This window comes from Larimichthys crocea, chromosome XX (assembly GCF_000972845.2).
Source record: "Larimichthys crocea isolate SSNF chromosome XX, L_crocea_2.0, whole genome shotgun sequence".
NCBI classification, from domain to species: domain Eukaryota; kingdom Metazoa; phylum Chordata; class Actinopteri; family Sciaenidae; genus Larimichthys; species Larimichthys crocea.
Window position 1 is genome coordinate 16,889,550 of NC_040030.1, and position 23,293 is coordinate 16,912,842.

The 23,293-nt window shown below is 42.6% G+C and overlaps 3 protein-coding genes across 3 annotated transcripts; 2 read left to right on the plus strand and 1 right to left on the minus strand.

Moving 5' to 3' along the window:
* The first annotated feature begins 1,664 nt into the window (after positions 1–1,664).
* On the plus strand, positions 1,665–7,821 carry lcat (lecithin-cholesterol acyltransferase). Its single transcript, XM_010751850.3, has 8 exons — positions 1,665–1,812; positions 2,153–2,422; positions 4,356–4,512; positions 4,615–4,730; positions 4,837–4,932; positions 6,003–6,227; positions 6,309–6,504; positions 7,181–7,821. The coding sequence occupies exons 2-8, from the start codon at positions 2,269–2,271 to the stop codon at positions 7,542–7,544; spliced, it is 1,308 nt and encodes a 435-aa protein (XP_010750152.1). The 5' UTR covers positions 1,665–1,812; positions 2,153–2,268; the 3' UTR covers positions 7,545–7,821.
* Positions 7,822–8,707: 886 nt separating this feature from the next.
* pla2g15 (phospholipase A2, group XV) lies at positions 8,708–17,816 on the plus strand. The gene is made up of 7 exons (XM_010751851.3): positions 8,708–9,211; positions 11,091–11,247; positions 12,811–12,929; positions 13,041–13,139; positions 13,826–14,050; positions 15,302–15,414; positions 16,341–17,816. The coding sequence occupies exons 1-7, from the start codon at positions 9,055–9,057 to the stop codon at positions 16,740–16,742; spliced, it is 1,272 nt and encodes a 423-aa protein (XP_010750153.2). The 5' UTR covers positions 8,708–9,054; the 3' UTR covers positions 16,743–17,816.
* Positions 17,817–17,960: 144 nt separating this feature from the next.
* usb1 (U6 snRNA biogenesis 1) lies at positions 17,961–22,668 on the minus strand. The gene is made up of 7 exons (XM_019258111.2): positions 22,309–22,668; positions 19,280–19,419; positions 19,017–19,200; positions 18,883–18,936; positions 18,674–18,779; positions 18,415–18,495; positions 17,961–18,298 (listed from the first exon to the last, which is right to left on the minus strand). The coding sequence occupies exons 1-7, from the start codon at positions 22,503–22,505 to the stop codon at positions 18,194–18,196; spliced, it is 867 nt and encodes a 288-aa protein (XP_019113656.2). The 5' UTR covers positions 22,506–22,668; the 3' UTR covers positions 17,961–18,193.
* Positions 22,669–23,293: the final 625 nt, after the last annotated feature.

A 23,293-nucleotide genomic window follows, 5' to 3' on the forward strand; every position in this document is an offset into this window, starting at 1 on the left:
CGGCACCCTGCGGGCAGTCGGGGGGGTTCAGTGCCTTGCTCAAGGGCACCTCAGTGCCCAGGAGGTGAACTTGCACCTCTCCAGCTACCAGTCCACCTCCCATATTTTTGGTCCATGCTCTCAGTATGAGAAGTTTTCTAGAAAACAGCTATAAAGCCATTAGTTTCACCCCTAATAAGTTTGTTTTTAAAAATAAACCAGTCTGTCTTTGTTTCATTCACTGTTTATTTTTTTTGTATTTGCATTTTTGAGTATTTGTATTTCATTAGTTTTTATGTGGACAAAAACAAATCAGAATCAGGTGTGTTTCTGTTACGGGATTTTTTTTAAAGAAAAATATTTGAATAAGGAAGACTGGATTCAAAGTATCAGAGTTTAAGTTGAATTTATTATTCTTGTACAAGAAGGAGCGTTTAACAGTGCAACACACAAAAGGGGTCACAGAGAAAAGGCTCCCTGAGGAGCTCTAACTGTTGGTTCTTATACATTTTTAAAAATCCCACCTGATACAGATAATATTATAACATTCTTTTTTGGTTTTCTACTCAGTAATGAGCATTATGTTTTATATCCAAATGGTACTCGCCTATCCTGTCTCTCCTAACTTTGTGTTTTTGGTGCACAACAAACGTTTTAAAAAAAAAAACAAGTACTAAAAAATAACTATTATACCGTTTTATTTTAATAATAATGATACATTTTATTTCAAAGCGCTTTTCTGTAGACACTGTACATAGAAAAACATCAAAGCAGCGAAACAACATACAACAGTACACTTTAAAAACACATTAGACTGAGGCTATAACTATAGGCGAACAGGGTGTATTAAAATACCTTATTATTATACTTTGTCACACTCAGCTCAAGTGGAAGTTAATAAATATTCTAATGAGTCTTATTCGGGGCGTATTCCTCCTGAAACAAACACGAGAAGTCATTAAATGTTGTAATTAACTGCTTTTGGCATTTTTCTGCTACCCTGTAACCATGGCAACGCCAAGATACGGTGACGATGGCGAGTTTTTAGTGATGGGAAGTTCGGTTCTTTTTAGGGAGTCAGATCATTTGACTCAGCTCACCAAGAGGATTCGGATCTTCATTTTACCACTTACACCTTTCATAGTTAAGCCAAATTTAGCGCTGTTTTGTTGATTTATGTGTGTACACATATATCACTTAATTTATTCAATATATTCTTTGTACCGAAGTATTCAAAAGTAAAAATTACACTTTCTAATTAGTGATGTGTCAGTAGCGAACAAGCTGGTTCAAAGACAATGGGAGCCAGCCAGCAGTTGTGCAATCAATCATGTTAGACAAACACCACCAAACACGGAGGGGCGGGGGTCCAGCATAGCAGCGCTCATAGGTTCACAGACCATTGTCTGTAAATGCAACGAAAACAATTGGCTACACTAACTGATTGATTTTTATTTTTGAATGCTTCAGTATAAAGGATGTTTTAAATAACAGAAGTGAAGTACATGCACACAGACAAATCGTGAGTCAAAACAGTGGTGGTAAAATGAAGAGCCATTTGGGAGTGGAAAGAGCCAGCCCTTCTTGGTGAGCTGAGTCCGACTCCCTAAAAAGAACCGAACTTCCCATCACTATTTCTAATATCAATAAATTGCTGTAGCCAATTGTTTTCATTGCATTTACAGCACTCAACGGCTCGCGGACAGGACCCGGCTCTCATCCTTAAATTAAAAGAACCAAAAGGCTCTTTGAACCGACTCGTTCACGATTGGCACATCACCAGCCTGGATTCAACCGTTAAATGTCAAGTGAAGTGGACATTTTGTCTTTAAAGTAAGTTTTAACGTAAAAAAAAATTTTTAAATATACTCTGTGTTTTAATTATATGTTCATTTAAAGCGATAAACAGGCATTAACATGAAGATTTTAAAAGGGTTTAAAGTTTTTTTATTTGGTTTTCTACAAACACACTGACAAACAAATAATGTCGGTGTCAGTGCTCTCTGTCAGTCATTTACACCCCGCTGTGTAAATAAATACGTGTGTTTTGTGGGGAATCAATAGGGGGCAATGGGTCACCTACACGTTTTATTTGCCCCAGGTGCCCTCCTGTACCTGTGCGCGCGCGCGCGTGTGGGCAGGCTGATCACCCTAATAAGTTATTGTGCGTTAGCTCCGCAGGTGATCTTTTATTTGGACCCTCCTTCCTCCTGTGTCCCTCCCGCCTCCATCAGCACAGAGACACCGACACAGTCCGACACACCGCAGCCGCTCTGGAGAAGCAGAAACATGGGGTCCGCCGCTCGACACCTCTGCTCGGGGCTGCTGGTTGTATTTCTGCTGGGGCTTCATCACTCCTCGAGTTTCTGGATCGTCAACGTTGTCTTCCCACCAAACGCCAAACCCAGAGTATCAAGCAACAGCACTCCACCGCTCATTATCGGTAAGTGGTTCATTTGCATGAGTAATTAAATATCTGTTAACACACCCAGCGTTTAAACACCAAGTCTGGGGCCCTGAACGCACCATGATAATTTCCTGAGGTTCATTTAAAAGCAACACTGACTTGTAATCAGGTGACTCTGCGCTTTACAAAGTTTCCCAATGGACAGTGAAGTAAACTGCTGCCAACTATAGCTGCTGTTAGCTCAGTTTGTTAGTCGGGCTACCGGACTGGGGAACTGTTAGTGTTTGTAGCATTTTGGACCATCGGGAAGAGGAGAATGGAGCAAGTGTCATGCCAGAACCGGAGCTGGGAACTACATATGGCTCACGTTAGCTGCTAAACTCATTTGGAAAGCTATAAATAAACGTTAACCAGCCAGCAAAGTAACATGCAACAGGCAAGACAGGCAATTTACAGCCAGATCAGCCCCGAGAGTCTGCATGACATTATCCACCCACGACAGTATTGTGTTACGTTAGAACGTATTAAAATATGCCACAATATGACAAAATGTTTGACATGTTTTGCAGTAACGTTACCTTTGACTTTGGACAACTCTGTTGTAGTAGGTGCCTCGTGTTGCATACTGTCCCTTAGCAAAGTTGTTGAAACATTAGTTATCATAAAGTAATGCAATAATAACAATCAGGCTGTCCATATTTACATATTTATCTGTGTGTGTTGACATCTTGGCTATCAGTCAGGCTGCATGACCCATCGCCCACTGTTTGTTTCGTGCTTATCTAGGTCACATGAAGGCGTTTTCAGGGTCAAAGGGCCAAAACTTGATCCGGTGGTCATGCTCATCCTCACTGTCCACCCACACTTCAGATGTAGCGTGAACAAAAAGTGTTTAATTTCTAACGGTCTACTCACGATTTCTCCTTCATTTTTCATTGTGATTCTTTATTTCAAGGCCGTAACGGTTCGTGAAATCGGAACCTGTGAGTCTACACAACTTCACAACTTTAGAACTTTATTCAGTGATTTTGGTGAGACTGGATCAGATTTCATACACAATATACCGACAAGAAAACAATCTCGGTAGGTTTGCTGTATTCCCTGTTAGACTGGACACTGCTGGTTTCAGAGGTTTGTGTTCGGCCCCGAGTATCAGGGTACCAGCTGGTGATGGAGGAGGTGAGGATGGACTCAGTGATGAAGGGTGTAGAAATGCACTGTCAGGTTCAGTACATCCTCCAGGGAGGGGATGGTCGCACAGGGTGATGGGATGATGCTACATTTCTGAGACCCATTCTACCCAAATATACATTAATTTCCCTCTTATACAGCACAAGATGCAAATAAAATTGTTATTTCAAGTTGCATTAACTAATATTTTATGTTAACAATACGTCAAATGTGTAATGTGATGATCAAAGTGATGCTCTGCAGAGGTTTTTAGGGTCTTTCAGCTCATTGTTTCAGTTTCTGGACTGCAGACGTCGGTTCCATCTTCTGGTTCTAGTTGTTAGAAGACCAGAAGAACACAACCTGCCAGACAAAGTTATATATATATATTGACTTATATAAACACAACTCTGAATGAGCATCTGCAGCTGTTAGCTAACACACTTAGCTGACAAAATAACTAATAACAATAATAATATAATATAATATATAATGATAATAAATGTTGTATTTGTAGCTTTGTAGCTGTTCTCCCCTTTGAGCCGCTCATGCCTCGTAGTAACCTACTGCAGCACAGGCTGCAGGTCAAAGGTCAGTCAGCTAGTGAGTGACCTCTTGAATGAGGCAATCCCTCGTCAGCTCGCACATGTCCGGGTAAAGAGTGATTTTTATAAACTCTTCACATTGTAAAGTCTTTTTCTTCCTCCTGTTTCACTAAACTTCTCGTGACCTCCTCCAGGACACATTTCAGTGTTTACCTTCCACTCATATTCGTGTGTGTGTGTATTTGTGTCTGCAGTGCCGGGGAACTTGGGGAACCGTCTGGAGGCTAAAATAAACAAGCCGACGCTGGTCCACTGGATGTGCTACAAGAAGACCGAGCACTGGTTCCCCCTGTGGATTGACCTCAACATGTTCATGCCTATAGGTGTAGACTGCTGGATTGACAACATTAGGTAACAGTGGCTGACTCTTAATGTCTCTCTTTGTGAAACACAATACTTTTTGTTCTTTAGACCCACATTAGACTGACAACAGTGTTTTTGTGTGCGCCCCAGACTTGTTTACAACAGAACAACTCGGCGGTCATCCAACTCCCCGGGGGTGAAGGTGCGGGTGCCAGGATTTGGGCAGACATATCCTATTGAGTTTCTCGATTCTAACAAACTGGCTGGTGAGAGAAACATACAAATGGAGCTTGTATAAAAAATCTATTGATGTATTTCTTTGTTGAAACATAGAGAAATGTCCAAAGGTTTCATGACTATTGATTTTTGCAGGTTATTTTTACACTATGGTGCAACATTTGGTGAACATCGGCTACACCCGAAATGAGACCGTCCGAGGAGCGCCGTACGATTGGAGATTAGCTCCTAGTAAGTATCAAGAACTCTCACTCATCTACCAGCATTTATTTAGCACTGAGGTGCTACAGTCCACCAGTCACCAGTGTCTTGCTCATACTATATTATTACCAGTACTAAGTAAGTACAGTATTAATACCACAAGCTGTACCACTCAGGTTCAGAGGCATGACAGGCAGAAGGACAAAATGACTAACATTCAAACTGTAGCACTGACTGTCATTGATATTAGACAGAGACTTTAAATAAGCCAATCACAGTCAGCCTTGTGAATTTCTGCCCAGCAACCAGCTGCATTCGACCAATCAGAGCAGAGCAACAAACAGCAGCTGTGTCTGTCAGTTGAAGCTGCTGAGAGAGAGAAAGCCTTCAAAGTTCACCTTCAAACAAGAGACCGCTCTGACCAAACTGTAGGTCGTATCAATGAACAGAGAGGATTTTAAGCATCCTCAGGTCTCGCTGAACGTCTACATATATAATCTGTGTGGCTAAAGTTAAAAAATGTGACCTCTAGAGCGAGGTAAAAAACTGGTACGTCTGCTTTCCCTCCACAAATCTCTGCTCTCAGTTCATATGGGAGTAAATGGGGCAGTTGGTGGGTGATCCTGACACATCTGAGCTAACGGAGCCAAAACTAGAAGTCTGACAGCTTCAGCATGTTCATGTGAGTGAGCGGCACAAATTTTCCTACAATTTGATGTTCAAATCATTTCTGTAGAGTGAAATTTGTGGCCGTGAGAGCAGTTTAAACATTATTTTCTGGTACAGATTTTCCACTCTAGCGGTCATGTGACTCACTCTAGCTTCCGAACATTCCGTCCATAAGCGCCCATGTTAAATTTTCCCGCTCTTTTTTTGGACGACTTTCTCGAACACGTAACCAAAATTACGCCAGATGCGTTTCTGTTTATTAAACAAAAGAATAACTTAACTTGTGGTAACGAAAATGAAGAAATATATAAATAATAGGTAAAATACAGTGAAACCAACAACTACACCCACTGTGCCAATTATCAGAAATGATAGCGATCCAGAGAATATGCCATCGGCCGGTAACCCTCCTGTTATCCGTCCTCCCCCAGATGAGAACTCGGAGTACTTCACGAAGCTGCAGGACCTGGTTGAGGAGATGTACGACGAGCACCAGCAGCCGGTTTACCTGCTGGGACACAGCATGGGCTGCCACTACGTCCTCTACTTCCTCAACCACCAGCCTCAGGCCTGGAAGGACAAGTACATCAAGGGCTTCATCTCCCTGGGTGCTCCATGGGGGGGCGCTGTTAAACCGCTCAGAGTCCTGGCGTCAGGTACACAGCACTCGGAACAGAAGAGGCTTTTAAACAGATCTGATCCTGACCCGTAACCTCTCGTATTTTTTAACGTTGCAGGCGAAAATGACGGCATCCCAATGATCTCCAACATCAAAATCCGCGAGGAGCAGAGGATGACGACCACTAACCCCTGGATGCTGCCGTCAGAGGAAGTCTGGCCGAAGGACCACGTGTTCATCTCCACACCAACTTTTAACTACACCAACCAGGACTACCAGCGCCTCTTCACAGACATCAACTATGAGGATGGCTGGTAACAAACAGCTTTAGTGTGACACTCATATTAATCCAGTCTTCTTGTGTAATCACGATGCAACGAGGAGGAAGATAAATATTAACAAGTTACAGCATCATAACAAGTGACCCAAACTCAGTCCATTACTGACTTAAATTAGACAATCTGGAGGGGTCATACATACATCATCCAGGTCCCCAGCAGCAGCTGATATCACTGCCTAGTCCAGCAGCAGTCAGCCCAGCTCGGCGTCTGTCTTTCAGCCTTTTATTTCACCAAGCTCTCACCAACCACTAAAAGTCAGTCCCACATTTACTCTTGTCCGGCGGCTTCTTGCTCGCTCACTCTCTCCTTTTCTCTTCTTAGCTTCCTTTGTCAGCGTCCTCTTCACTCTCTGCTCCTCTGCCTGAGCCTTATTTATAGCTTACCATATGAGTTCAACAGCTAACGTGAGCCATGATACAAACTTATGTAGTGCCCAGCTCCGGTTCTGGCATGACACCCTGTAAACCTCCTCTTCTTCTTCTTCTTCTTCTTCTTCTTCTTCTTCTTCTTCTTCTTGTGGTACAAACACTAACACTACCCTGGTGCTCTGAGCTCACAGTCCGGGCAGTCCGGCTAACAAACTGAGCTAACATTAACCGTCTTGGTCCTTGTACTATCCTTCTCACCTCTATCATCTTGTCGGTTGCAGGTTCATGTGGGAGGACACCAAGAACCTCACAGGTGACCTCCACCCTCCTGGTGTCGAGGTGTGGTGCATGTACGGCGTCGGGCTGCCAACTCCCATAACGTACATTTACGACGAGGAGTTTCCCAATGGCGACCCGGTGGACTTTGTTTACGCCGACGGGGACAACACGGTGGACAGCTTCAGTATGAGTCAATGCAAAGGCTGGGCGGGGCAGCAGGAGAAGCCCGTCCATGTCACGGAGTACCGAGGGCTGGCACACCTCGATATAGTGTTCCACGAAAAGGTGCTCAACCTGATCCAGGATATCCTGGAGGGCAATTCAGACACGCCCAAAGAGATCGACATCCAATCTCTCGATAAATAACAACGTTTAAGAGTTTAAAACACTGGAGTGCTGGATTTTTACATAGTTTTATTGTTTAAGTATCATAAAAACATTCCATGTAATCTGTAAAGTTCTTAAGTAGTAATCTAACCCTGACCCGCCTCAGCCCAGGACAGTGACCTCCTTACTCTAGCTCAAGGCTGAAGACTGATCTGTCTGTTTTTATGTACATGCTGTTTATTTTGTGTTTCAGAATGAGACTTTCGGTGATCACAGAGCTCATAATTAATACAATAAATACAAACATAGTAATGTATGACAGTGTGTATTCACCATTCATTCAAATCTTGTTACACTTCTTTGACACAAAAACAAACAAACACAAAACATATTTCTGGTTTGTTTCCTAAAAAAAGGCATTATTATTATAATTATTATTATTATTGTTTGTGATCACACAAATCATATTTTATGGGTAATTAAAGGTCCAGTGTTTCAGCGGCTCTTAATATGAATGATAAGAGTTGTTATGTTTTACGTCTCCTTCACATCGCGGCCCATTCTCCACCTGACTACAAACCCACCGGCAGCGTTTCAGAAGCGTTTTGGTTGATGTGCTTCTAAACATGCAAATATGCTACGTAGTTACATTGTTTCCCTTTTAGCCCGCACAGGGTGTTTTATTTTGCCTGTGATGTTTCTTAGGCTGACTTCCTGTCAGCCCTGAAGCGGCTGAGTGTCGACTGGTTGCCCAAACAAACCACCTGTGACCACGCCCACCTGTCAATCAAAGCGTCCCCGCTCTTAATCCTGCATAACTTTAAGCCTTAATATAATGTGAACAGGTGAGTTGTATATAAATTCACCCTCAGTACAGTTGTCATGAACGGGGAAATTAGCTACAGAGACCAAAACTGTTTTTTGTACCAGGCTGTAAACATGTTTATTTCTGCTGTGTAACATGGGGACTTATGGAGACTGACTCACTTCTGGAGCCAGCCTCAAGTGGACGTTTGAGGAACTGCAGTTTTTTGTACCAGGCTGTAAACATGTTTATTTCTGCTGTGAAGTTGGACATTTGAACATGGGGACTTATGGAGACTGACTCACTTCTGGAGCCAGCCTCAGGTGGACGTTAGAGGAACTGCAGTTTTTTGTTGCTACTCGGCGGCACACTGGACCTTTAAGACCTTTATTTGATTGGTACATGATGATGTCATCTGTATACCTAAAAAAATAAAGATGACATCACTTCCTCCTAATGACACAGCTGTTCCACTCATAATAAAGTGCACACTGTTGTAACAGTCACGTGTGTCGGGTCATGTGATCGGTCCCACTACATCTGTGATCGATGACTTCTGACTTGCAGATAGCTGAAGTTGCGTTGCCGGATGCGTTGCTCTGTAATCTGTACCTCGTGACCATCATCATCACTTTCTTGTTCTTCGTTGATCATCGTCCACGTTCGGGTTGAATCCCACCAAAGACAAACAAACAAACCCGGGGGACGGGAACATGTCCGCCTGGCTATGAGACATCAGGAGCCATGGCGGCTTGGCACCGGATAACCGCCTCCTGCACGTCGCTGCTGCACGTCGGTGTGTTGTTGTTGTTGTTGTTGTCGGGTCCGAGCGGCGGGAGACCGTTGGAGAAATGTCCCGGAGACAAGTCCTGTCAACCCCCGAGATCTCCCGTGGTCCTCAGTAAGTGTGAACAGTCCTCTTCACGGTAATGTCTGCTGACAAAGGAGTTACGCAACTGACTGCAAAAACCAGCCCAGGCCAAACTCCGTTTAAAATTATACCAACTTATCTTCTCCTCACTGTATTTACGGTTTTGTAAAGTTTACAGTGAAGATTAACACTTGATCAAATCAGTATTTGTCCGGTTTAAAATTCGGCTGTCAGACATTAATCTAATCTGTATGTTAGACAATAAAATACAGCCTATAAAAGTCAAGATAGTCACCCTTTCTTTACACGATTTAAACCCTTTATAAACTTTACGGTAAAAGTCAGACCAAACTCTTCATCTTCTCCTTAGTGGATTTGTAAAGTTTATCATGACATGATTTGACGTTTTGTAAAGTTTACAGTAAAGCTTGACACTTGATTAAATTTGTACATGACCACTCTTTAATTCGGCATATTACACATTGATCCAGTGTTTATGCATGTCTGTAAAAATGTAGCCTACAAAAGATAGTCAAGATAGTCAAATCGTGACATGATTTGACGTTTTGTAAAGTTTACAGTAAAGCTTAAGACTTAATTAAAGCAGTATTTGTCCAGTTTTTAATTCGGCTATCAGACATTAATCTAATCTGTATGTACGATAATAAAGTAGAGCCTAGCAAAGTCAAGATTCTTTACACGATTTAAACCCTGTATAAACTTTACGGTAAAAGTTAGACCAAACTCCATTTAAAATTGTGCCAATTTATCTTCTTCTTACTGGATTTGTAAAGTTTATCATGACATGATTTGACGTTTTGTAAAGTTTACAGTAAAGCTTGACACTTGATTATATTTGTATATGACCACTCTTTAATTTCGCATATTACACATTGATCCAGTGTTTATGCATGTCTGTAAAAATGTAGCCTACAAAAGTCAAGATAGTCAAATCGTGACATGATTTGACATTTTGTAAAGATTACAGTAAAGCTTAACTTCCATCGTATGCACGTTGCCAATAAAATTTTGGTTACATTTGAAAATTCAACTCATCAACATGTACATACATACAGACATACATCAACATGTTGATGTATGTCTGTAAAACACAGCCTATAAATGTACAAAGTTTTGTAAAGTTTACAAAACGTTAAATGTAAAGTTGTAAAGATATGCATCCTCCATGTTTTCTAAAGTTTACGGTAAAGGTTAACTCAACTCAGGCCAAACTCCATTTAAAATTATATCAATGTATCTTTTCTTGGCTTTGTTTTGATGTTTTATAAGGTTGACAGTAAAGATTAGCACGTCATTAAAGTTGTATTGATCCACTGTTTAATTCGGCTCATCAGATATTAATCCAATGTTTATTTACTTAATGCTTTTGTTCATGTTATGGCCTGTCATCGTTTGTAGTACTTCTGTTTGTGCTGTAGTGAAAATGTATTGAGTCATGGTTTGTTCAGAGATTAAATTGCTGTTTGTGTCACATTAATATCGACATGTTTTTATGAGATCTGTTAGCATGCCCACTGCGAGCTGTCTGTGTGTTGTTTACCACCAGCCTGTCCTCCGGTCATATGACTCTGCAGCTCTGCAGCTATTAAAGTTCTCAGCATACTGCAGGAGTCTCGTTCCAGACTCCAACAGTTAAGAGTTTAAATCGTGTACATTTCTGTGTATAAACCAGGTTAAGAGTTATAAAGGCAGTTTAAATCAGTACAGTTCTGGAGGCCTGGGTGGGCTCTTATCTGTGTTTGTAACCACAGCATGTGCGATAAGAGTGAGAGAACAGAATATTACCAGTTACAGGCAAACAGAAAGGCTGTGAATATATAAAAGAGTCTGATATGAAGCCACGCTTTGTGATGTCGATGTCTGTGACTTATTGCTCGTGTTGCTCCAGTTCCAGGGGATCTGGGAAACCAGTTGGAGGCGAAGCTGGATAAACCCAGCGTGGTCCATTACATCTGCTACAAGAAGACGGACACCTTCTTCACCCTATGGCTCAACCTGGAGCTGCTGGTGCCCGTTGCTATAGACTGCTGGATCGACAACATCAGGTACAGGTTCTTTACGTTCACGCCGTGGTGGGTGTCGTTGTTGTATAGATTGAGCACATGGGTTCGACGACCTGGTTGAACAGTTATCAAGCTACACTTTGGACCCTCGGTTTATCGATGAGGTATGGAGGGAAACAAAGGAAGAGATAACGTCCATCTCCATCAGCCATTAGCCACATAATGAGTTTTTTTATCATGTCCTCTGTTTGGATCAAAATGATGCAATTTAAAGCTGCTTTGCAATGCATGTTTTTTTTCAGACTTCCTCTGCAGCCCGGGGGCGTTGATTTGTTATCTTGGCTAACAGTGTGCTCTTATTTTGAAATCAAGACATTGTGAGTAAAGAGTGGAAATGTGATCACATGATCAGACTCGCATGAGTAAGTGGCACAAGACTGCAAGACATTTTTATGGGACAGTAAACACACGTTAAAATTGAGTTTAAATTAAACGTGCAAAGATACGAATAAAAAACAATGTAAAAAGTTGAATCCAATTAAGAATCTGTGGTATGACTTAAATGTACCAAACATACAGAGAGACTTGCAGCTGTAATTGCTCTAAAAGGTGGCCCTACAAAATGTTGGCTTCACCAATTTGGACTATTTTGTGTATGTCTGTTACATTAAATCCCAAAAAAAGCCAATTTAGTCAAAACTTTTGCAAGCCACTGTAAATACAGCTAGCTGGGACCTCGACAGGCAAACCTGAAAGTATTCTGTACAGATAGAAATATAACGTAGTGGAAATCCAACGACAAAAAGAAAACATTTCTTAAACATTAAAAAACACAGAATGGATGAATGACGTTAAAACGAGCTCGATACTACGATTGGACACAAACCAGCACAAACACACATCAGCATATATAAATATTCAATTCAGTTTAAGTTATATAGCACCAAATCATCATTATCTCGTGACACTTTCCACACCGAGCAGGTCTAGTCGTACTCGACAATTCCCACCATGAGCAAGCACTTGACAGTGGTGAGGAAAAACTCTGAGATCATTGAAATCGGTCTCTGGGACAGTTACACGACCATTCACACCAATAGCTCCCAATAAGCTGCATGTCTTTGGACTGTGGGAGGAAGCCGGAGTACCCGTACAGGCTTCACACAGGGAGGTCTACGTCGCTGCACCACCGTGCCACACCTCAAAGTAACAACTAGTTTATTTTAATGACAGACAGGAGCGTCCCGCTACAGGTTTGTGCTTGTTATGGTGTAGTGGGCTAACAGACACAGTGAAGGTATAAATGTCTGAGTCATGGAGTGTCAGTTTCTGATGAAGGCCTGATTTAGAGTTTGAACACCTCAAAGTTAAAGGAACAATATGTAAAATCTGCATAGCTAAAAGTCTGGAACCAACAGATTCTCTCAGATCTGCATGAGATTAAAATAAAAACGAGTTTCGGGAAGTGACGAAGAAGCTGGTGGAGAAACGGTGAATTTAAATGGGAAGTGCTTCTTGTTATTGTGTGTGTGCGCGTGCGTGTGTGGTTCACCACAGATGCAGAACTGATTCTCCATGTGACATTTTGTGTGTGTTTGTGTGCAGGCTGATCTACAACAGGACCACACATGCCACCGAGGCCCCGCCGGGCGTGGACATCCGTGTCCCGGGTTTCGGACAGACGTATTCGCTGGAGTATCTGGACCCCAGCAAACGCAGCGTGGGTGAGTTCAAAACAAAATGTCCTCACACAGACGGACAAACGGGAATCAGATTATCACTTTTGACGCTTTATTTTCTTCCCCTGTGTTTGTGCGTGTTTGTCTGTCTCCTAGGCATGTATTTCTTCTCTATAGTGCAGGCGATGGTGGAGTGGGGCTACACCAGAGACGATGATGTCAGAGGAGCTCCCTATGATTGGAGGAAAGCTCCCAGTAAGCAGCCATGCACACACAAAACCAGTTGGCAACCTCATAAATGACAAACCTGTAAGACCTGCTGAGCCAGTTTACAGCGTCTGCTTGTCCAACTCCGGTTCTGGCACAACACTCCCACTCTACTCCCCATCTACACTCCTAAGCAAGCTAACGTAACAAAATACTGTCAGGGTTGCCTGCCAACATTATCACTAACAGAACACTGTGAGTGGATGGGTTATTTATAGCTTTCCAAATGAGTTTAGCAGCTAACGTGACCCATGATACTAACTTATATAGTACACAGCTCCTGTTCTGGCACGACACGAGCTCCACTTCCTGTCAGCATTCCTTGTAAACCTCCTCTTCTTCTTCCCGGGGGTCCAAAACGCCAGTGGTACAAACACTAACACTCCCCCGGTGCTCTGAGCTCTCAGTCTGGGCAGCCAACAAACTGAGCTAACAAACTGAGCTTACATGAGCTAACAGCAGCTACAGCTGTCAGCAGTTTACTTCACTGTCCATCAGGAAACTCTGTAAATCACAGAGAGTTGAGGCGGAGCAACCGAACTGCCAAACCAGGAAGGAATCAAACATTAGATCTTGAAAGCGATCCAGCCTGACGATGGAAATTCAGGGACTTTGACACCCAGCAGGGAAACTTTGTTGACTCACCTCTCTGTCGTTCTTCCTTCCTCTATCAGACGAGAATAAAGAATATTTCCTGGCGCTGCAGAAGATGATCGAAGAGATGGCGGAGAAGGCCGGCGGGCCCGTGGTGCTCATCGCTCACAGCATGGGCAACATGTACACCCTGTACTTCCTCAACCAGCAGCCTCAGGCCTGGAAAGACCGATACATCAAGGCTTTCATCTCTCTGGGACCACCATGGGCCGGGGTGGCCAAGACCCTCCGTGTGCTCACCTCTGGTAAGAGATGGAAACAGCTTCAGTGTGCTGATGTACACATAATATTAGTTTGGGTTAGACTAATAAAAAACAGTCCATGTATTAATATTCGTCTCTGTTTTTATGTAACACCATGTACAGCCACGCACGCTCTTAACACCTGATTAAAATAACCAGTCGAGAACGAAAAGGGGAAGTGAAGCGAGCATAAGTCCAACAGTTCGCAAAGTTTACAACTTCTACATTAGAACATGTTCATGCCGTACAAATATTGTTTAAAACACTAAAATAAACACAAGGAAAGTAGAAAATAAGTGCCAACAACACAGCACAACACATAGCAGCTAGGGACAGGGTGCACCTGATTTGACGTGGACGTTAAAGGACATGTCCTGATCAAAGATAACTCCAAGATTCTTTGCGGTGGAGCTGGAGGCCGAGGTGATCCCTTCTAGAAGAACTATATATTTAGAAAGAGTTTCTGAGGTGTTTGGGTCCAATTACAAGAACTTCAGTTTTTGTCTGAGTTGAATTGTGGCTCATCCAAGTTTTAAAGTCCTTCAGGCATGCTTGAAGTTTAAATAACTGACTTCGATCGGTGAATAAATATAATTGGGTATCATCAGCATTACAACGAAAGTTGACAGAGTGATTCCTAATAATGTTCCCTAAAGAAAGCATATATAAGCTGAATTAGCTGCCAATTAGATGTTCAAGTCTCTGTAGTAGACTTTGATGGTTGATGAACCGACATTTTTCTCCAGTAGCCAGTTTTCTTACATGCTTGGACGGAGATGGTGAGGCGTAGGAGAGTGTTCGACTGCTCGGTGCCACTAAGTCCTACACACTGAACCTTTAACCTTCGGACCGTTGCTGTTTTCAGTCGTGAGGTGGTGAGGATGTACAGTTTAATGGTGTCATTTTACTGGGTGGGGATAATTTCAGACGTTCAGAGATCTTTTAGCGATCACAGTCAGAGGTTGAGTGCAGTTTTATGTGACATGAAGGGGAACAGTCAGTCTTTGTTCCTCATCTAATTACTTCATAACTTCTGAGACCAAATTGCAAAAATTTCAGTTACAGCAGAGACTGTTTTCAGTAAATGTTTCTCTACCTGTAACCTCGGACACACACTGGATTAAACCAAACTGCAGTACTGTGTGTAGTTTCTCAGGACATCTGTAGCGAAACTCGTTTGTTTTGGGTTCATGGCTGGAAAATCTTGGCTCACTCTCACTTCTCTGTCTCTGGTTCCTTTTCTCTGTCCGACAGGTGATAATAACCGCATCCCCGTGATTAGCCCGTTGAAGATTCGCTCTCAGCAGCGCTCTGCTGTCTCCACCTCCTGGCTACTCCCTTATGCGCACACCTGGCCCAAAGATCAGGTCAGTGCATGTTCATGTATGATTGCAGACAAGGTTATTTAAATTTCATCACGTCTCTGTCTTTCTTTGACACATTTATTTTCTGTCTTTTCATTCTTCCACTGCTTTTGGCTTTCTGAACATTCCTGAGCAGCATGTGTATCTGCCTGTCAGCGAGAAAGAAGGACAAAATGGCCGACATTTAAAACAGAGCGATGACTGATTGATATTAGAGACTTAAATTAAGCCAATCACAGTCAGCCTTGTGAATTTCTGCCCAGCAACCAGCTGCAGTTATGTGCTATAAATAGAAACAGTCATTATTTTTTGCTCTGCTCGGATTGGTCGACTGCTATGGAGCTATCTGTCAACTGAAACTGCAGAGAAAGCCTTGAATGTAACCCTCAAACAACAGACAGCTGTCATCAAACTGTAGGTCGTATCAATGAACAGAGAGGATTTTAAGCATCCTCAGGTCTCGCTGAACGTCTACATATATAATCTGTGTGGCTAAAGTTAAAAAATGTGACCTCTAGAGCGAGGTAAAAAACTGGTACGTCTGCTTTCCCTCCACAAATCTCTGCTCTGTTAATATGGGAGTAAATGGGGCAGTTGGTGGGTGATCCTGACACATCTGAGCTAACAGAGCCAAAACTAGAAGTCTGACAGCTTCAGCAGGTTCATGTGAGCGAGCAGCACAAATTTTCCTGCAATCTGATGTTCAAATTATTTCTGTAGAGTGAAATTTGTGGCCGTGAGAGCAGTTTAAACATTATTTTCTGGTACAGATTTTCCACTCTAGCGATCATGTGCCTCACTCTAGCTTCTGAACATTCCGTCCATAAGCGCCCATGTTAAATTTTCCCGCTCTTTTTTTGGACGACGTTCTCGAACACGTAACCAAATGGTGAAAGAAGTCTAACTGTTTTCCATCCATCCACCACCAGGTCTTGGTGCAGACGCCCCACGCAAACTACACCGTCATGGACTACAAGCGCCTCTACACGGACATCGGTTTCGAAGACGGCTGGCTTATGCGACAGGACACCGAGCCCCTGGTGACCGACCTCACGCCCCCCGGCGTGGCTGTCCACTGCTTGTACGGCAGCGGCGTCCCCACGTCGGCGGGCTTCCAGTACTCGGACAAGTTCCCCGATGTGGAGCCCACTGTGGTGTTTGGCGACGGGGACGGGACGGTCAACCTGCAGAGTGCCGTGCAGTGCGGGCGGTGGGTGGGGAAACAAAAACAGCCTGTGATGTTGAAAGAGCTTCCAGGGAACGAACACGTGAACATGTTGCTGAACTTCACGACAGTGGCTTACATCAAGTCCGTGTTGTTCTCCCCGTGACGCCTTATGAAGGACAGATGTCTCTCTGAACATTGACTGCCAAAGTATTCCCCCCGCTTATCAAAGTATTAGAAATTTTGTAGAACAAATGCAGAATCAAAGTTTTAAAATTAATTTTATAGCCGTACTTCTGTTAAAGTCAGATTGTTTACTGTCAAGTAAGACTTTTATATTGGTTTCAGCTTTCAAAGAATCCGATTTTACGTACTAAATTTATGTTATTACAATAAAAAAAAACATGTAGGTCAAAAAGCAGGGATATTACTGAATGTGCCACTCTGAATTATTCATCTTTTTATTCATGTCGTGAAAGAGATTTCTCATGTTGTTCGGTTCAATGATGAAGACACATTCGTGATTTAATGCTCGGCATGTGTTCAGATGACTTCTACCAAAACAACTTGTCTTTTTTTAAATTTCAAATGATTCTTTTGTTGATCTTTTTTCTTTTCGCATGCAGCCAAGCTGTTAGAAGACTTTTTATTGTGCTGTCTGTGTTATACAAGTCACATGCTGAAGGACTGAACCCACATCTGGGATGTAGAAGTTGCTTTCAGTCGCTCAAACGATCAAACAGTCCACTTAGTAGAATTTCCGGGAGCTTTGAACGACATCTCGCAACATTACATGAGATGAGATGAGATGAGGGTCAAAGCATCAGGAAATCTAGTAAGGTGACCTTTGAGGTCAACAGAGAGCTCAAAGTGTTTGTAGTAATTAAATACATTTTAAATTCATTTAAACTGTTTAATCTCTTCACAACATTTTAAGCTTAAGTGTTTTATTTCCCCAGGTCACAGATGAGGGGACTTATTGTTTTATTGTATAAATCAAAAAAAAAATTTCTCGGCCGTCTTATTCTGTTTTCTTTTTTCTGTTTAGACAGACGTGAGCGGTTCAGAGTGCAGAGTTTAAAAAAAAAAAAAAACCCTTGTCCTTGTGAACGTGGAGTCACAATCTGTGCCATCGAGCCCTCTGTGGGTCACACCGAGATGATATATATCTGCTGTGGACTATCATAAACTGTGTCATAAACATGTGATGCCTTCTATAGAGTAAATATTTCAAATATTACATCAGACATCGACTTTTCTTTGTGTAGTAAATCCCTCTCTACAGTGTTGTAGTCAAGACCGAGACAAGCCATAGGACTCTGCACGAGCTTTGTTCAAACCTAGAGATAAATGAAAGATGAAATATAACCACACACAACTTCTATAAGTATAAAACCAGCTGAAACTTTATTTATATACACGATTTAAATAACGTAGAAAAATAATGTTACATTTGCTTGGAGCCTTGGTTGTCTCTGATTGGATGTTAGCAGTTATTGAAGACAACACATTGTCAGTTCATCATCTGTTATTAGACTGAATCCGATGAGTTCTTGGTACGTGACTTGATACAGATCTGTTATACCGTCTAATTCTTGTTTTGATGGCGTTTCCGGCTCATTCCAGAGGGAAGCGGAAGGTTTTGTTTCCCGTCCTGCAGCGCAGTTCCTCGCAGTCCAACCTGAGGACAAACGGTCCTTCTTCATGGTCATCGACCACGTCCTGACAGACACATGGACAATGATCACAGTTCTGGTGGACAGATTACGTAACGACGTCTCACATGCCGATACCAATCGATTTAGACTCGGCACTGGTGTCAGGACATTGTAATTTACCTGCAGCTCCTGAAGACACTCCTTCATCTGTCCTGTCATATTTCCGACACACCAGGCCAGACTGACGTGGAAAGACGGATCCTGTAGAGACATAAGAGAGGACAAGACGCAGGACAAGAGTCACACACCACCAACTATTTCACTGATTTTGGTGAAACTGGATCATATTGTATTGTTAATGGCAGAGGCTAAGAAGATCAAGAAGCTGCTTGTATGTTATATTAGCTGGTTGCTATGTCTTGTGTTGTTGAACTTTGACCTCATAGAAAGTGTCCAGGCGAAACTCCGTCATAGTTCTGTCGACTGCTTGGACCAGGTGCAGCAACTGAGCATGCCCAGTACACACTTCCATCCCCAGAAACGTCCTGCAGGGACGACAGACAGACAGAGAAGACAAAAAAGTGATGCTGAGGGAGTTCAGACAGCACACGGGTCAGTCCTGTATCTGGACGATGAGTCGGATTGTACCTGGTTCTCTCGGCGTTACAGTAGACCTTCAGTCTGCCCGCTGTGCACACAAACCTGCCAACAACAAACATCTGGACTTCAAATTCTTGTTTAATGTTCAGATTTTTATGTTTAATAAACGCAGGTTTACTCACCTCCTGCAGTGTACCAGGCCCGCTTTGAGGCTCTGCGTGAACGGTTGGATCCAGTGGTGTCTCAGCACCACAGTCTGAGACAGGCTGAGGTGGAACTCCTCCTGCGGGTTTAAAACCACGCCGCGGGCCTTCGCTACCGAGAGAAGCTCGTCCAAAAGCTCGGCGAACTCGTCCTCAGGATGGTCTGATGAAGAGGAGACACACAGGAAACCGGGTCAGAGCCTAAACTAGACCTGACCCACGGTGACGAGTGTTGGTCTTACATGGTAGATAGACGTAGGTGGCCCAGTTGCCTCGCTCGTGTTTAAAGGTGCGGACGCGTCCACCGTGAAGAGCGCTGTCTTCAGGCGGAGAGTCCACGTCCTCTGGAAACATTTCCACCAGGCAACCAGGGAGAGGCAACCTGCAACACATGCAACACACAGGCGAACATGAGCACTCACCTCAGCTACAAGTTACAGCCTCATCCTCATCATACCACACCGCTAATAACAATGACACACACGCAGCCATTTTGACACGAAATAATCGGGTAAACAAAGGCGGTCCTGATTGCACTAAGGTTAATTAAAGGTGAATAAACTGGAAGTAACTGCAAACCTTCGGGTTACTGGACGACCACTAACACTGAGCCACGGCCGCCCAGTGGTCGGTGTTTCGGTCTAAAGGGTGACCGTGTTAACTGGCGACTGCAGTTGTCATAGTAACGACAGCCTCTAAAATATACATACATACAAAACAAAAAGTAAATAAATAACACAAATGAATGAAATAAATTAAATGAACAGAAACATGCACATTTGCACTTTCCTCACTTATTTCTCAAAAACTTTTACTGCCCAAAACACGTAAAGACAAAGAGATCATTCATTTCATTATTATATTTGAAATATATATAAATATATAAAAGTTAGTCTTTGAGAACAGGTTTCTTAAGCCAGGGCCCAGGGGCTCATCTATATTAGATTATTATTTATATTATTATAATAAATAAAGTATAATCTACTGTTTCCAAAATGCATCACTGACTGCTTGAGAAAGCTGTTCTACTTTGATACTTGGTGATGAAAATAAATCATGTTCAATAAGATGTACTTGTGTTTATTCGGTTAAACATGAATGTTGAACTGTAAGCCTACATAAGAGGTCGTGATGAACCGTTTACAGCCAGTAGCTTTGTGTCAATCAGTCCACGCTCTATTTCTCCTTCTTCCACCAGTCACTCAGGCAGACCAAAACAACACCAAGTAAAAACACGAGAAAAAGCCCAAAAACTCTCTAGAAACAAACCCCGTTAGAGAGGACAGGACGTGAGCTTTGAGAATAGATTAACGGCGATAATTTATTTTTAATCGCCCGATAAGAGTCTCACGTTAACGCAGCGCGTCATAACGGCCCACCACTAATATATACTCAATGATGATGGTTTAATCATTTTATATTGGTGTTTACTTATTTTTTGGGGGGCCCCTGTCAGTCGTGGGCCCTTGAAATTGTCCTAACTTTTCCCCCCTATACAGCGCCCCTGCTCGTTTAGCATCGTTTTCCTAAGAAGGATGCAAATTATCGATTAATTCATTAATCGTTAGTTGATTGAGCTTATCGATTAACTGACAAGCAGCTTTTTTCCTGAGAACATACATTTCTCACGGTGTCTTTTAACATAAAGCAAAATATTGCTTATATACTGAATAAAAAAAAAAATGCATGTTATGTTCCTCAACTAATGTTTTATTGTACCAGGTGGGATACGGTACAGATACGGCATTTAACCCAAATTAATTCTGCACAGAAAATTAAAATTCATTAAAAAAAATAACTGTGCACTGGCTCACCTGTTGCATGTGAAACATTAAGCAACATAAAATATTTTTTAAAGCTACACAATATTAAGCCTACATATAATTATCTGGTAAACTGGTAAACTTGAAACATTAGCAGCACTTATAATCTCCCTGGTTCTGAGAAAGGTCACAGTAAGATTACCTGGAAACTTACAGTAACATGTAGGACTGAAACGTAGCACCGCAGAGTTTACACTGAGCGTCTTTGTCATCATTACTTAGTTTGAAATGCTCCATACTCCACTCCGCCTCATGTTTGTGTGCCAGGTCCGTCTCCGCGTTGCGTTCAGGTACGTTCGGTGTGGTCTAGATTAAGCAATGGCCCAACTGGCGACACCGACATTTCACTGAAAAAACTCCTGTGAAAAATTCAGTTAACCAGATTAATTTAACTTAATCGATTAAATTATTTTCGGCAATTAACCGATTAATCGATTAACCGTTTACGTCCCTATTTCCTAAAAAACAAACAAACATCGATATCAAGTAACAAATGAGAATTGACCTTTCGCCGAGCCCCGCCCCCCTTGGTTACTGTTGCTAGGTCCATCAAGCGCGACAGTGATGGGAATTCCAGCTCTTTTTAGTGAGCCGGATCATTTGGCTCAGCTCTAGAAAGTAACGTTGGAGCGTCAAAGTAACTGATGATGATGAGCCATTCGTAGTTTCACGGTACCGGCCGTGTGTACTTAGACTTGCACAGAGATGTATAGTAACGAAGTGGAACTACTTAAGTACTGTACTTAAGTACTAAAATGCAGTATCTGTACTTTTTTGGAGTATTATTTTTTTCCCCCCCGACTTCCACTTTTACTACACTACATATTTTTGATGAATTTAATACTTTTACTCCGATACATTTTTCATGTGCTGAATCGTTACTCGTTACTATTGTAGCGTCCAGCCGGACACGTGATGAACGACGAGGCGATATTGAACAAACTGCATTTACTGCTGAACGGTTTGGGTCCAGGACTCGGTGACTGTCGGTCGGAACCACGCCAAAAAAACAACAGAACAGTCCCGGTCTCACATCAACCTCGCTCGTGCGCCGTACGTCATACACCTGACGCACCCAGGTGCGCTCTCTCTCTCACCTGCTGCCCCGCCCCCTCGCTCTCGCATTCATTCAGACGCATTCACAGACCATGGGAAATCACAGAACTCTACCATGAACATTGTAACATTAGAAGTTGTGCCTTAATAAATATTTGAAATAATATAAACAACAGTACTTGTACTTTTACTTGTACTTTTACTTTCAGTACTTGAGTAGCATTTTTTTTTTACATACTTCAACTTGCAATACTTAAGTACAAAACATTTTGAATACTTTAGTACTTTTACTTAAGTATGGTGTTACTCCAGTACTTTACACACACACACACACACACACACACACACACACACACACACACACACACACACACACACACACACACACACACCTTGTTTCAGGAGCCTTTCTCTCAGTTTTGTGTTTCTTCCTCGCTGTGCCGCCATTTTCTTCTTCTTCTTCTTCTTCCCGCCTCTTTCTAGAGCAGCTTTGTTTCGGAGCTGCTGCCTCCTCCACCTCTTTCTCCTCCTCCTCCTCTTTCTCCACCTCCTCCTCCTCCTCCTCCGAGCTGCTGTAGCCGACCAGCATGACCGCAGCAACCCTCGGTGTTGTCAGGACATGTTGTCGGACAGGTACAGGTGTTTAAACTCTTCCTTCCCGCTGTAACAAAAAGGCGCCAACGCGGAGATAAACCCCGCCGAGGTGAGCGCCTCCATGTTGCGCACGTGACGTCATTCGGAGTCTGCGCACTAGCAGCGATCAGAGTGCTGATTTCTAGTGATGGGAAGTTCGGATCTTTTTAGGGAGTCGGATCATTTGACTCAGGACAGACAGATAGACAGATAGACAGACAGACAGACAGATAGATAGATAGATAGATAGATAGATAGATAGATAGATAGATAGATAGATAGATAGATAGATAGATAGATAGATAGACTTTATTTATCCCAATCTGGGAAATTACAGCAGCATTACACACAGTGACGATAAACATCAACTTAAGAATAAAAATATAAAGAACAAACGATACATAATAAAATATCAAAATAGCAATAGTAAATAAAATATATTGTACAAAAAGTATATACAGCAAATTGGCAGTGTTGATTTAGTGCAAATGAAAGAAAGGAGAAATGTGCAGTGACTGTAAATTATGACCTGAGTTTTTAGCTGTTGTTATACAGTGTGATGGCATGTGGCAGGACAGCTTTCCTGCATCTGTCCCTTGGACAGCGGAGCTGTAGCAGCCTGTGGGAGAAGCTGCTCCGCTGTCTGTCCACTGTGTGCTGGAGAGGATGCTGCTCATTGTCCAGGATGTTTATGAGCGTCCTCCTGTCCACCACAGTCTCAAGAGACTCAAGAAGAGTCGGCTG

Bases quoted from the DNA above. Each gene is read 5' to 3' on its own strand.
- lcat (XM_010751850.3), top strand. From the start codon at position 2,269: ATGGGGTCCGCCGCTCGACACCTCTGCTCGGGGCTGCTGGTTGTATTT. The intron at 2,423-4,355 runs GTAAGTGGTTCA...TTGTGTCTGCAG, and splicing joins CACTCCACCGCTCATTATCG to TGCCGGGGAACTTGGGGAAC. The intron at 6,228-6,308 runs GTACACAGCACT...TTAACGTTGCAG, and splicing joins GCTCAGAGTCCTGGCGTCAG to GCGAAAATGACGGCATCCCA.
- usb1 (XM_019258111.2), bottom strand. From the start codon at position 22,505: ATGCTGGTCGGCTACAGCAGCTCGGAGGAGGAGGAGGAGGAGGTGGAG. The intron at 19,420-22,308 runs GTGTGTGTGTGT...CATGTGTTGCAG, and splicing joins AGAAAGGCTCCTGAAACAAG to GTTGCCTCTCCCTGGTTGCC. The intron at 18,937-19,016 runs GTGAGTAAACCT...TGTTGTTGGCAG, and splicing joins GGCCTGGTACACTGCAGGAG to GTTTGTGTGCACAGCGGGCA.
- pla2g15 (XM_010751851.3), top strand. From the start codon at position 9,055: ATGGCGGCTTGGCACCGGATAACCGCCTCCTGCACGTCGCTGCTGCAC. The intron at 11,248-12,810 runs GTACAGGTTCTT...GTTTGTGTGCAG, and splicing joins TGCTGGATCGACAACATCAG to GCTGATCTACAACAGGACCA. The intron at 12,930-13,040 runs GTGAGTTCAAAA...TCTGTCTCCTAG, and splicing joins CCCCAGCAAACGCAGCGTGG to GCATGTATTTCTTCTCTATA.